We start from the raw sequence: 14,014 nt of genomic DNA, 5'->3' as shown, positions 1-14,014 counted from the left end.
GTTGTTCACTAAAAGCACTGGTTCTATATAGAACTATGACAAATAACAAGGACCATTAAAATGTTCATTTTCTCACATACAAAGACAACCAGTTATTTATACATGTTAAAAAGCTTAGTTTTAACACTTTATTTGTTATTATTGTTAGATATATTTTTGCTAAGAGTATAGAGAGGAATTGCGCACTTATGGTTATATGTCAACAAAAAAGACCTTATATATAAAACAATGCCAGCAAACATTATTATTATAATAAATAAACATCTAAATAATCATCGCCGGTGTTTACATCGTTGTCCCTGGCCAATCGGAGCGCAGGAGGGAGGGGCTTGGCGCTGGTCTGAATACGGGTGGAAAGTCAAAAAACAACGTCCTCAAGCTGAACCTCGGAGCAGCTTCAAAACACAGGAGCTTTATTGAAACCCTGTAAGCCTTGTTGTGTTACGAGCAAAGAAAACCAGCGTCTCACTTAAACCCAAACAAACCCCCCAAAATATGGCATTTTGTAATTTGTTTGTTATTTATATGAACATTTACACGTTCTGAAACTACTGTTCTGAAAAGTATCCTCTGTGCGAATGACATGGAAACACATTAAAACACTATTTTACTGCTTAAAATTACTTTAGAATGAACTTATAAAAAGCGATCCCCACTAACTGAAGCAGCTGCCAGAGACGTAGCCATCACCGCCACGGGCGGTGTATCGCTCCGCGCGCAACCCTTTGCTCTATCTCCTCTGTCACTTTTTAATTTATTCCCTTAAGATAAAGTGTTTATAAGACGAGATTGAGCTCAAATGTTCATAATGTCACACGCCGGAGGAGATTAGAGCTACACATTCTCTGAGAAAATAAAAATAATTCGTAGTTGAAGTAAGCGCCGCTGCCCGGTATCCCTCCGCGCTTGTTTCTCTGGCTACAAAAACATTTTTTGGGGCTCGGACAGAAGGGAACGCATTAGCAGGATCTTTTGACTGTAAATATAAAGTCAGGGGTTGCTCTACAGCCTGTAAACTCCTAAAAGCTGAAGGTAAGGCCGTGGTGAGCTCCGATTCGGACCGAAATGTTTAAACTTTCTGCTTGCTTTTTGTTGCCGCTCCACCGGATGTGGAAGTCGACTCGTCTTTTTGGTGGTAAAAAATATTTCCACTTCCCCCGGAACCGCGATCATTGTGATTTCCTGTCCATTACTCTAAACCGAGTCGCGTTTATGTGCCTAATTTCATCTGTAAAAAAATAAATGTAATTTATTTCTCTCCGTTTCGTTCCCGCGTCCGATTTAATGCTCGCCTTCGCTGCTCTGCGGGTGTCGGGGCTGAAAATGGTGGCCCGGTGTGGCGCTAATACCGCCGAGGCCGCGGCTCAGTGAACACAGGCTGAACAACAACAACAACAAAAACAGTGCGGATTATAAAAGTGTTTTGCAGCTGTGATGCGATATAACCCAACACTGCTCCGGTATTTACGGGCTTTTACGGTGAACCTGACACAGTACTGCAGTCAGCGCAGAGGCGCCGCCGTCCCGGACTGGAGGATTCCCACCCTCAGACTCACTCCAGCTGGGACCGAGTTAGACTATTCGACCTCTTCTTGGGATGCTCTAGTCCACCTTAAATGATGCAGCTGTTAAATTCAGGGGTATCAAGGGTCTCTCTGTGTAATGTAATTCCGGAGTGACGGCTGACTCTAAAAGTTATTAGACCAAATGGCGATGATCACTAGCTAAAGACCGAGACACTGGTGTACCATATAGTTTTGAGTCGATTTGTATATTCAGTTTATTTGTGAAACCACCTATAGTTACATGGTGGAGGCGCACATGCAGTGTGGTGCACGGCAGAAAATAGTCCCCAAAGAAAACTTGCAGTAAATCTCAGAAGACGCGACTTGGTTCCCAGCTGTCATACATACATACATACATACATACATACTAGGATAACTAACTACTGCTGTACCACTGCGGCCCGCGTTTACAGGCTGTGAACCTCAGCTTTTTACTCCGGCTATCCGGTTCACCATAATAGTGCTGGAGTTTAAGGTGGCAGGGATTCCAGTAAGGCCCTAGGATCTAAGGCAAAGGATCTTTGCTTTGGTTCAGTAGATGGTTGTTTATGTGACAAAGGAAACTACATCCAAAGGTCTGCGTGAAAATGTGAAGCTTCTTTAAACCATTACAGGGTTTTTCATGCTCACCTTAACGTAGATATATAAAAAAAAAATAAATAAAATAAAAAAAAAAAATTTATATATATATATATATATAGATAGATAGATAGATATAGGGCAGTGGTGGCTCAGCGGTTAGAGCGCCGGGATATTGATAACAGGGTTGTGGGTTCGATTCCCGGGCTCGGCAAGCTGCCACTGTTGGGCCCTTGAGCAAGGCCCTTTACCCTCTCTGCTCCCCGGGCGCTGGAGTTGGCTGCCCACCGCTCTGGGTGTGTGTGTGTACTCACTGCCCCTATCACATGTGTGTGTGTGAGTGTGTGTTCACTACCAGATGGGTTAAATGCGGAGGACACATTTCGCTGTACAGTGTACACTGTACAGTGACAAATACGTGCACCTTTATATGTATAAAACCATTTTTACAATACACAATATTTGTCTCAATATTTTGTCATGCAGACAGAATTCAAATGTAATGGCAGATTTTATAAACTGCTATCCATATCCATCTTATTCTTAATCCAGTGATGTATTTATTCATATTTTGCTGCAATGCACCCTAGCAGACATAATAAATGAAGCTTTTAGTAATATAACATGCAGTGGCTGAAAAACACTCAAAATTAACATGTTGTGTATCACAATAACAGAATTTATCACAATACAGTAAAATATTGTCATGTTGCCCACTTCCCTCTACCCTCACCACGCTCTCTTCATCCAAACATGGGGAATAAACTATACAGTACTGTGAACATGTTTATAAATGTTTATAAAGTCTTGAAGTCAAATGAGACCATTTTCTACATTCCTACACAGTGTAGATAACAGATTTTCTTTAATAAATCAATATAAAAAAAAGAATTAAATATCATTGATGCTAAATGGGCAGGATAATAAGCTGTCTGTGTGCTAACCAATGTTAATGTGTTTATTTCAATTCACCTCATTAAAACATTCAATATTGTAAAAGTACAGTGTTTACAGAGCAGTTTTCCCTCTACTTTAAAGTGTAAAAATGATACAAAATATTGCTACAGTGATCATCTCTTACTCCAGTAGCCATTACATCATGAATTCAATGCTCAGTTTTTATCAGATAGATCAAAATAGATTATTAAAACTAAATGTTTTGTATGTCCAAAGTATGTGGACACCTGCTCGTCCATCCAGTGTTGTTTCACAAGAGCGAGAGCATCAGTGAAATCAGGTACTGATGTAGGCCGATTAGTTCTGCCTTTCCATCTCATTCCAAAAATATTGGATGAAAATAAGAGTATTAAAAAGTGTTTTCTGTATTTGTTGGATCAGCTGTTTCTACTGTCCAAGGAAAAAGGCTTTCTACTAGATTTTGAAGCATTGCTGTGGGGATTCGAATGCATTAAGCAACAAGAATGTTGGCTAATTGCCTCCACACCTCATCCCCAACTCCCCAACTGCTCCGGTGCTGGGAGACCTTATACCTCTGTAGCCCGTTCTGGGCTTTGGGCACATTGACCTTAGACTCTCACAGCTGCTCCACAGCATTTTGTTCTATTGGTCATTTTTCAGAAAAGTAAGGACTGTTTCTGCAGCAAATAGAACAAAAAACTTCTTAATAGCCTTAATTTCAGAGAAGGGCTGGTGGATGTATGACCACATCATTGTAACTGTGTGTGTTTGGTTGTAGATGTCTCTGGTAGACCTGGGGAAGAAGCTGCTGGAGGCAGCGCGCTCTGGGCAGGATGACGAGGTTCGGATCCTTATGGCCAACGGTGCTCCGTTCACCACGGACTGGGTGGGTCAAATGACTAAAACATACTTCTTGTTGGCTTTAATCAGATCTGGAGAAGCATTCCAGGTGTTTTCTTCACCAAATTGCTGGAGACAACACCAAGAGTGTGTGTCAACAGAGGTGTGTACAGCTGCATGGAAGCAAATGAGGGCTGTTTGGTGAAACTTGATTGATCATTGATACCAGATGCAATTTTAACAGCCAAGACATGTTTGGTATTTGACATGAGCTTCTTTAGTTTACAATTGAAGAAGCTAGGCTAACATGGTTAACACTGCTAACAAACACTGCACTTAGACTGTCACCCCATCTTGTCTCTGTTACACACGCCTAAACATGTGTCTTTCACGCCATCTCGCAAAATGCTTTTTGTGTTCATAGACTTAAGGTTTCTTAACCATACACACGTGGACAAAATTATTGGTACCCCTCAGTTAATGAAAGAAAAACCACAGAAATAATTTGAATCTGACAAAAGTAATAATAAATAAAAATGCTATGAAAATTAATCAATGAAAGTTAGACATTGCTTTTCAACAGAATTATAAAAAAAATAAACTCATGAAACAGCCTGGACAGAAATGATGGCCCTTAACTTAATATTTTTTTGCACAACCTTTTGAGGCAATCACTGCAATCAAACGATTCCTGTAACTGTCAATGAGACTTCTGCACCTCACAGCAGGTATTTTGGCCCACTCCTCATGAGCAAACTGCTCCAGTTGTCTCAGGTTTGAAGGGTGCCAGACAGAATGTTTCAGCTCTTTCCAAAGATGATCAATAGGATTTAGGTCAGGGCTTATAGAAGGCCAATGTTTTCCTCTTAGCCATTCTTGGGTGTTTTTAGCTGTGTGTTTTGGGTCATTATCCTGTTGCAAGACCCATGACCTGCGACTGAGACCAAGCTTTCTGACACTGGGCAGCACATCTCTCTCTAGAATCCCTTGATAGTCTTGAGATTTCATTGTACCCTGCAAAGATTCAGGACACCCTGTGCCAGATGCAGCAAAGCAGACCCAGAACATAAGAGAGCCTCCTCCATGTTTCACAGTAGGGACAGTGTTCTTTTCTTGATATGCTTAAATTTTCCATCTGTGAACATAGAGCTGATGTGCCTTGGCAAAAAGTTCCATTTTTGTCTCATCTGTCCATAGAACATTCTCCCAGAAGCTTTGGGGCTTGTCAACATGTAGTTTTTGCAAATTTCAGTCTGGCTTTTTTACGAATTGTTTTCAACAATGGTGTCCTCCTTGGTCGTCTCCCATGAAGTCCACTTTGGCTCAAACAACGACGGATGGTGCAATTTGACACTGATATTCCTTGAGTTTGAAGTTCACCTTTAATCTCCTTCAGTTAAATGTTTTTCAGGACTCTTTTGTTACCATTTGTATCCGTCTCTTTGATTTGTTATAAATTTTCCTCCTGCGGCCACGTCCAGGGAGGTTGGCTACAGTCCCATGGATCTTAAATATCTGAATAATATGTGCAACTGTAGTCACAGGAACATCAAGCTGCTTGGAGATGGTCTTATAACCTTTACCTTTAACATGCTTGTCTATAATTTTCTTGCTAATCTCCTGAGACAACTCTTACCTTCGCTTCCTCTGGTCCATGTTGAGTGTGGTACACACCATGTCACCAAACAGCACAGTGACTTGTAGCCCTATATACAGGCCCACTGACTGATTACAAGATTGTAGATGCTAATTAGTGAGAACACACCTTGATTTAACATGTCCCTTTGGTCACATTATTTTCAGGTGTACCATAATTTTTGTCCAGGCCTGTTTAGTGAATCTACTTTTTAAAATAATTCTGTTGAAGCACGGATCAATGTCGGATTTTCATTTGTTCATTTTCATAGGATTTTTATTTATTATTACTTTTGTCAGATTCAAGTTATTTCGGTGACCATTGTGGGTTTTTCTCTCATTAACTGAGGGGTACTAACAATTTTCTAACATGTCTTACAAACAAAAATATCTAACATGTCTTAGGTTGACTGCATTTGGGGTGATCAGTCATGATGATGGTTTTTTTTCACCAAATCGTTCCTTTAAAAATCACAAAAATAGCATTAATGTGTTATTATTAATTAGTATCAACTGATATTCATATACCTGGGCACATCCTGAGGTTTTACTGCCAGTCAGAGTTTATACACAGTCACCCATTTAGAGTTTTTTAAATTTTATTTCTCTAATAGATTTTTTTTGTACCCTGCCTGTGTATATAGTTGGGGACATCGCCGCTGCACCTGTCGGCTCAGTATGGTCATTACTCCACCACAGAGGTGCTGCTGCGAGCGGGCGTAAGCCGCGATGCTCGGACGAAAGTGGACCGGACCCCACTGCACATGGCGGCTTCAGAGGGCCATGCCCGCATAGTGGAGGTTCTACTGCAGGTGGGCGGACATCTTCCTTTTTTTTTTTTTTAGGAGTCCCCGTCCCACTAGTTTAGCCATTTCCCCCCAATGGCTAGGAATCCCTCATTTTACAATGCTACCAAAGCTTGGAGGCTGAAGGCTTGCATGTGCTTCCACTAATAATGGGGAAAGAAGGGGGCATCAAAGCCACCCAGAAAAATATGATTTATGTGTTTACCCTACCAACCGCCACAGGTTCCATAGCAACCACATAGCAGCACTTTGGCTACCACATGGAACATCTGTAATAACTATGTAGTCACCACCTGGAATACAATAGCAGACAACCTAGCAACACCCTAGCAACTGCCTGTTGTGCAGTCCCTGCATTTCCTTCAGACAATTTTATTGTACACCCTAGCAACATCCAGGTGGTTGCTAGGGTGTTGCCTAGCATAGTGTATTAAGCAGAGTTGTAGCTATTGGAGGGAACTGGATAAAAGTAAATTAGCAAAGGGTTAAATTAGGAAACATCCAACAAGAAAATAAAGTTTGTGGGCACTCCTTATAATGAATGCATGCATGACTCTCTGGCGCAGATGGACATGAATTCCAGGCGTGGGCTAGGGGGGTATAAAGCCCCCAGCATTGTGCTGTGAAGCAGTGGAACTGTGTTCTCTGGAATGATGGTGCTCCATCCGATACTTTTGGGGATGAGTTGGAGAGTTGGGGGAGAGGTGGGGTGGTGGTCATCCAACATCCTGACCTTGCTAAAGCTTTTGTCAGTTTGTATTTGATGTGCTTATAAAGACTAAGTGCATCATGTGATGTGAGATCTGCTTTGATGTATTGCTCTCTGTATTTGTATTAGAAGAGTAATTTAGCAATTACAGAATAAACCAGTTCCTGAGCTTTCATCCTTACTCATACACTCACAGTGACTGCATTGTTTGTTGTTTCTGTGCATATTTGTTTGTATATGAGTCATATATGACTCATATATTGTTTATAGGATGATAAAGTTAATTATATTGGCTTCTGTTATGTTTATGTGGATTTATAATAATTACAATGTTGTTGATTATAACACAATGATTTATATTGACATCATTAAACCACACTTCGTAAGGCACTGTTTAACTAAAGCTCTTAAAGGGCCAATATAGATTTTCTTAAATAATAGAGATTGATTATTGTAATGTTATGAAAAACAGCGGATTTACACATCTCCACTATTCAGTATACAGAAGTTTAGTCCCGCCCATTCATACTGAAGTTACAGGAAGTGCTTCAGCACGGACTGCTTTTTGAATAGTTTCCAATGCAGGACAATCAATCAGAGCAAAGCTCCTTTATACATAGCAGCCTTAAAGGCACAGTAACAAGCCTTTGAATTCTAAGGGATGAAGGAAGTTTGGAAAATAATTGTGTATAAATTATTTTCGACTGATTTATGTGGAGTATTTGTTTTTATTGATTGATCAGTATTGGTTGCAAAATGTTTATACCTGTCAGACCTCAATATCTGTGCTGGGTTGTGTGTGTGTGTGTGTGTGTGTGTGTGTGTGTGCGTACGCAGCATGGAGCGGACGTTAACGCCAAAGACATGCTAAAGATGACGGCTTTGCACTGGGCAGCAGAGCATGGTCACCGTGACGTGGTGGAGCTGCTGCTTCGCTTTGGTGTGGACGTCCACGCTCAGAGCAAATTCTGCAAAACCGCACTAGACATCGCAGTAGACAACAACAATGAAGAACTGGCTGAGATATTGCAGGTGTGCCTGGTAGCTCCACTGATTGACAGTGTTTATTGATGTCTGTTGATGTTTAGATGCCATTTGATGATTCTGGTGTTTGACTGTATTAGTTAATTTTCTTTGCTGTTGGTGTTTGTTGATGTTTATTGGTGTTTGTGGCTGATTGGGCAGGTGGCCATGCAGAATCAGATAAACACTAATCCAGAGAGTCCAGACATGCTGACCATTCACACAGCCTCACCACAGTTCATCATCGGCCCTGGAGGGGTTGTCAATCTGGCCGGACTCATCTCCCCTGGCAACACAGCCAAATCTGCAGGTACAACATGAGCACAGACACACCAGCTCAAGCTTTATATTCAGTCAGGTGTGCAGCAGCCTAAACATGAGACACGAGAATATATCTGCAAAGGGTTTTCCACCAATATGAAGAGCCATTTAACCAGGAAAAGAAGCATTTAAGCATCCATATGTTTTTGAGCTGCCTTTACTAAAGAAACCTTGAACAATCCCCTTTTATTTAAAGCGTGTAGTTTGCTCTGCTTCTGCATAAAAACAGAACATGCCTACATTTACCGTGCACAAACAGAAGCAGCTGGAATTCTGTCCATATTTATGAGGATAATGGGAATTTCTTTCCAGCTGTACCTTTTAAAATAATGATTTGGATTCCTTATCTGCTGACCAGACAAAGCTCCCCTCACTCAGGGGGTCTTTGTTCTGGTATGTGCTGTTTGCTTTTTGATGCACAAAGTTGGAGAGAGATAATTAGACTGAAATGGTTTGGCTTTTTTTCCCCTGACTTCCCCCCGTGCCCCCCTTCACAAGAAGAAGCTCTTTGTTTCTTCAAAGCTTCACTGTCTCTAATGTTCCACCGTTTGTGCTGTACTTTACGCTGGAATTGATTTCAGAGGGGATCGGGTTCAGAGGGACCCTTGAGCAAATGCATCAGTAATGCACAGGGTTACAGAAACATAGCGTGTGTTCTGTCCTAGAGTCCAGATCATATACCAGCCATATACCATACCATGTTTAGTTTAATGATAAAAAGTGTTTTTGCTGGTAAAACATCTGCAAGTGTTTTCAGTGCAGAATCAGCTGCTTAACTCATAATAAATGTTGAACATAAAAATAGGACAGAATGAAACTAAACAGTAAGGTTGGCTCACACCGGGTGTTCCAGACCTGCACACAACACTGCTCCACAAGTTTCTGGTACTTGGCATACTACCTTTCATGCACGTCCTCCAAGTGCTTTTCCCAAGGCACTATCAACTCTAGGTATTTGAGGCTTGGAGGTGTTTAAAAAGATGACCATGTCAGGATGGAGCGTCATGAAGGCTGTATGTTTTGGGAACTTAGCTGCTTGCCTAGATCTACTCTAATTGCTAATCTACTTGCTATTTATGTAACAGAACTGTAATTTAGTCTGTACCATGTTTATTTTTATCTTTCACTATAAAATCTACAGCTATGAAACAACTTTACACTATTACACTAAACATTAAACTATTACAGTGAACCAAAAAGGTTCAATATAGTGCTGAAAAAAGGGATCTTTGACTCATATTGAGGGTAGAACCGTCTTTGGTGCTATGTAGAACCATCTACAGATGACTGAGGATGTTTTGTAGATATGTATGCACTGATGTAATAGGTAGGCAGTTCAGGTGACTGAATATGTATTGTAGATCTGCATACATACACTGTGATCTAATAGACAGATGACGCGGATGTGCAGATGTAGTGTAGATCTGTATACCAATCTGTGTTTGTGTTGCAGTGATGACCACAGAAGAAGTTGTTGCGGCAGACTCTGTCGACGGAGCCATCCAGCAGGTCGTCAGCTCTGGAGGTCAGCAGGTCATCACCATAGTAACTGATGGCATTCAGCTGGGCAACCTGCAGACGGGTGGAGGCATCAGCCAGCCAATCATCGTCACTATGCCTGACGGACAGCAAGGTGGGCTTTGCTTCATTTACCTGCAGCCACATGCTCTTACTGACAGATTGTAATACACTGCAGGGAACATAGAGAGCGATATGACTCTTTTTGTGCTCTGTATTGTTTATAATAGCAGTACCAGTGTTCATAAATGTATAAGTACCAATGCTAAATGTGTTAAAACAGCGTTATTGGTCCTTAGCTATATTAACTGTTATTAGTAATAGCAGTGCTAATGGCTGTGAATAGCTACTGAAGTGTGCTGTAATTATTATTAGGTTAATACTGGTATTAATAGCTGTGATATTATGTTCTGTCAGTGCTAACAGTTCCAGCCACAGATATCGCAGAGGAAACTGTGGTGAGTGAGGAACCGTGTCTCAAACGGCCGCGAGTGGAGCTGGAGGAAGACGAGGAGGAGGAGAGCCACGTCACACACACGCAGGAGATAAAGGTGAGGAAACACTTCAGGTAGCTAACGTAGAGAGTTTGGTAAACAATATACTTTATCTGATTTTTCTTCAAAACCCAAATGTAGTCAATCAGATCTAAATCATTACAAACTTTCCACAAACTGGGCTTTTTTGATTCTGATCATAGATTTGTTCATATTTATTTTAATTCAAGTTCTGTTGCACCACTTGTTTTTAAACATGCATGAATAAACCTGAAGTTAAGGGTGGGTTGCACTAAAATGAATTAAGCTTAAACTTAATCAAATCTGGGTTTATCTAATGAACCTGTGGCACCAACCTTAAAAAAATAATACAAATGTGATTTCTATCCTAAAAATAATCAGGATTAGATGCATGTTATGTAAATTAGACTACTACCATACTTAATACCTGTTGGTGCAACCCTCCCTCAATAATAAAAAAAAATTGTTTAATTGCAGTGGTCTTTAATGTGTGTGCATATATGTGTGCATATGTGTGTGTGTGTGTATTAGGAAAAAGTAGCACTGTTGAAACAGTTGGAAGAAGCAAACAGAGAAGCACAGAAATATCGTCAGCAATTCCTGAAGAAAGAGCAGGAGGCTGAGGCATACCGACAGAAACTGGAGGCCATCACACGCCAAGGAGGGAAAAAAACAGCATGACGAGCACTAAGAACAACACACACACACAAAGAGACTTACCTACCCTGAGCTACTACCTGCCAACGCCTTACAGAAGCTAAAGGCTATGTATGATTGTGTGTGTGTGTGTGTGTGTGTGAGTGTGTGTGTGTGAGAGAGAGAGAGAGAGAGAGAGAGAGAGAGAAAGAGAGAGAGAAGGCACTAATGTATGTCAGAGACACGGGCACATGCTCTGCCCTCTGTCTGACTTCTAACAGTGTGTATTTACTCTGCGTTTGAGTAAAACACACCCAGACGGACGCTCCATTAAGTGACTGATGTTGTGTTTTTAGAGACCCTGTAGACCACTGATGTGGTCAAACATACACTCAAATGGCTCAAACAGCAACGTTCAACATTCAGAAATGGAAAAATGAGCGCAGACTGTACAAAATTCCTGCAGGAACCCAATGGTGGAGCCTGGACTGACTTTTACCTGTTTTTAATAATATTGCTGTCCACAGTGTGGTGGCATTAAAGGAGGACTTCAACATTTTGCAACTTTATTTTTTTGTTGTATCTGTAGCACAGGATCAGTTACCGCAGACAATAACTTCAACACACTTGCCTAAACCTAGAAACCTAGAAATAAACAGGAAACCTGTTAGTAATGTATGCTGCTCTGCTGTGGCAGGTTGCTTACCACCATGAAACCCTGAACGATGTCTGTTTTGAAATGCCAGCATGTGAACCCAGCTTAGGTTTGGTTTCCTTAACTTATTTACACTTACAAAATCAGCAGCATTTTATTTGAACGGAGTGCACAAAGTGTTGCACATCACTGTACACAACAGAAGCACCAGAGGTCAGACTGAAAGATGTACAAGTACTTCTTAAAGTCTTACATTGTGTTGTGGGAAGAGTTTGTAGTCCCAGGCGATAATTATGGATGTTTTCAGTGTCCTCAGGGCCAAAGAAAGACAGTAAGAAGACAGTAAACACACCGATCAGTGCAGGGCTGCATGATATGGTCAAAACATCACATTGCTCTAATATGCTAAAATGCTCATAATCAGTGACAAGAATTGGGAAATGATTGGCCATAATTATTTTGCATAGAAACAATTATATAGCATTAGCGTAGGGGACTTATTTCAATAGTGTTTTTTTGGATTCAGCTTTGTGTAATGAGACTTTTATTTTGTAATTTTGTAACGCCTTTATTATCTCACTCCATGTTTGTTGGACTATGTGGACTAATCTGAAGCTGTGATGCACAGAAACGTTTTATTAAATTAAGATTGATGAAATAGTTCATTTGCATATTGCAGATTTTGGTACTGCAAAAGCTAATCCTGTGGTAGCAATTAAAGGGGTACTTCAGCATATTTCAGTAACTGCAGTAATTTTAACATCTTTCCCTGAATTTACAAAACAGCACTTAAATTGTTGACACAAACACACTTATAATGAAAGTAAATGGACAGTTTTCTCCCCTATTCACTTGTCTGCAAATGTATTTACATAATTATCTTTACAACTGTAAAAAACTGCAAAGCGGCTTCACAGAAATCCAGTCATGAAACTGTCATGAAGGACAGGGAAGGAGCCAAGTCTCACAGGGGAGACCAATCCTCCTCCTCCTGGTCAAAACTGTATCACCACAGACTGTTGTTATTCTCAGGTCTCCTGAGATAATAGTGATGGTAAGAATAACATAGGTAATGATGATGGTTAATGGTGATGATGATAATGATGATAATAATAATAATAATAATAATAATAATAATAATAAAAACAGTAGTTAGAGAATTTCAGTGTAGTCAGTAAAGAATGGTAAGCAACTAATCTGAGGCAAGTAGCAGTAGCTGGAAGGTGGGCAGCTGGTCGGATGCGGGTAGCGGGAGAGCCTGGTGGTCAAACACACATTGCCTTCCATTTATACTCTATATATTATGATTAAATGGACTCTAGATTAAATAAAAATACTAGAACATTCCTAAGAAATTATATTGACACATCTGTAAACCCCTGCATTGTGTGCCTCTGAATGTGTGACTGCGTTCTTTAAATCCATCATTCACACCTGATTTCTTCATTTTCAAACGCGTGGGCCCTGGTTTAGTATTGTTTGTTTTTATTGTTTTGAGCTCATCTGTTCAGTTAGTTTGTTCAGAATTTACTCGACACAGTAGAACTGTAGGACTGTGTACAGTTATCAAAGTTATCACTCAGTATCATAATGCCAAAGCAACAAAAAACAGGCTATTCTTTTTGAAAAGTAGTGCTATGTAGAACCGTTTTGCTGAGAGTGTAGAACGTCACAGTTGGAATAAAACCTCAAATCTCCTTTTTGTCATTTTTTACTTTTCACATCATTTTAAAAGCTCCAGCTGCTCTTTGTCAAACATTAGTTTTACTAAAGATGCACCTATAACAATTGTCTAAAATGACTCACTTTACACTGAAAGTTGAAAGCATTGTTGTTGTTTTTTTACATTTCCTGTAAATAAATATAATAAGTGTTTTTATCGTTTTAGAATAATAATAATAATAAACTGATCCAAGATGATCGTTTTTTAATTTAATTTATTTAATATATTTAATTTAATACATTTATTTTCAAATAATATATATAATATATATATATATAATATATAATTTCTAATTGCAATAGAACCGTTCTAAAATAACGTGAAAATTGAACATGATTTTAGACTTTTTTTTTTTAAATACTTTAAATGTTTTATTTAAAAATGATCTGAGAATCATATAAAATTAATTGTATACTTTTTAATTAATTATAAAAAAAACTGATCTAAAAACCTGACCTAAAATAATAATATAAATATGTTATACATATATATATTTTTTAAATATAATATTATTAAATTTAATATAATATTTTTTTATATATTTGTTTAATTTAATTAATTATGAGAAATT

The 14,014-nt window shown here is 39.5% G+C and overlaps 1 protein-coding gene across 3 annotated transcripts; it reads left to right on the top strand.

The window, feature by feature from the left end:
* The first annotated feature begins 911 nt into the window (after nt 1–911).
* On the top strand, nt 912–11,624 carry gabpb1 (GA binding protein transcription factor subunit beta 1). 3 transcript variants are annotated; one of them, XM_072695936.1, is made up of 8 exons: nt 912–1,032; nt 3,841–3,948; nt 6,182–6,349; nt 7,890–8,084; nt 8,238–8,385; nt 9,850–10,029; nt 10,332–10,465; nt 10,961–11,624. In XM_072695936.1, exons 2-8 carry the CDS (start codon nt 3,841–3,843, stop codon nt 11,108–11,110), a joined length of 1,083 nt encoding a protein of 360 aa, XP_072552037.1. In that variant the 5' UTR covers nt 912–1,032; the 3' UTR covers nt 11,111–11,624. The 3 variants fall into 3 exon arrangements, with proteins under 3 accessions (XP_072552037.1, XP_072552039.1, XP_072552038.1); XM_072695938.1 differs by lacking the exon at nt 912–1,032 and adding an exon at nt 1,116–1,135; XM_072695937.1 differs by lacking the exon at nt 912–1,032 and adding an exon at nt 1,169–1,460.
* The last annotated feature ends 2,390 nt before the right edge of the window (nt 11,625–14,014 follow it).

Source organism: Salminus brasiliensis, chromosome 13, assembly GCF_030463535.1.
Source record: "Salminus brasiliensis chromosome 13, fSalBra1.hap2, whole genome shotgun sequence".
In the NCBI taxonomy this organism is placed as follows: Eukaryota; Metazoa; Chordata; class Actinopteri; order Characiformes; family Bryconidae; genus Salminus; species Salminus brasiliensis.
Note: the sequence above shows the minus strand (reverse complement) of the source record. Positions and strands in the feature narration are given on the sequence as shown.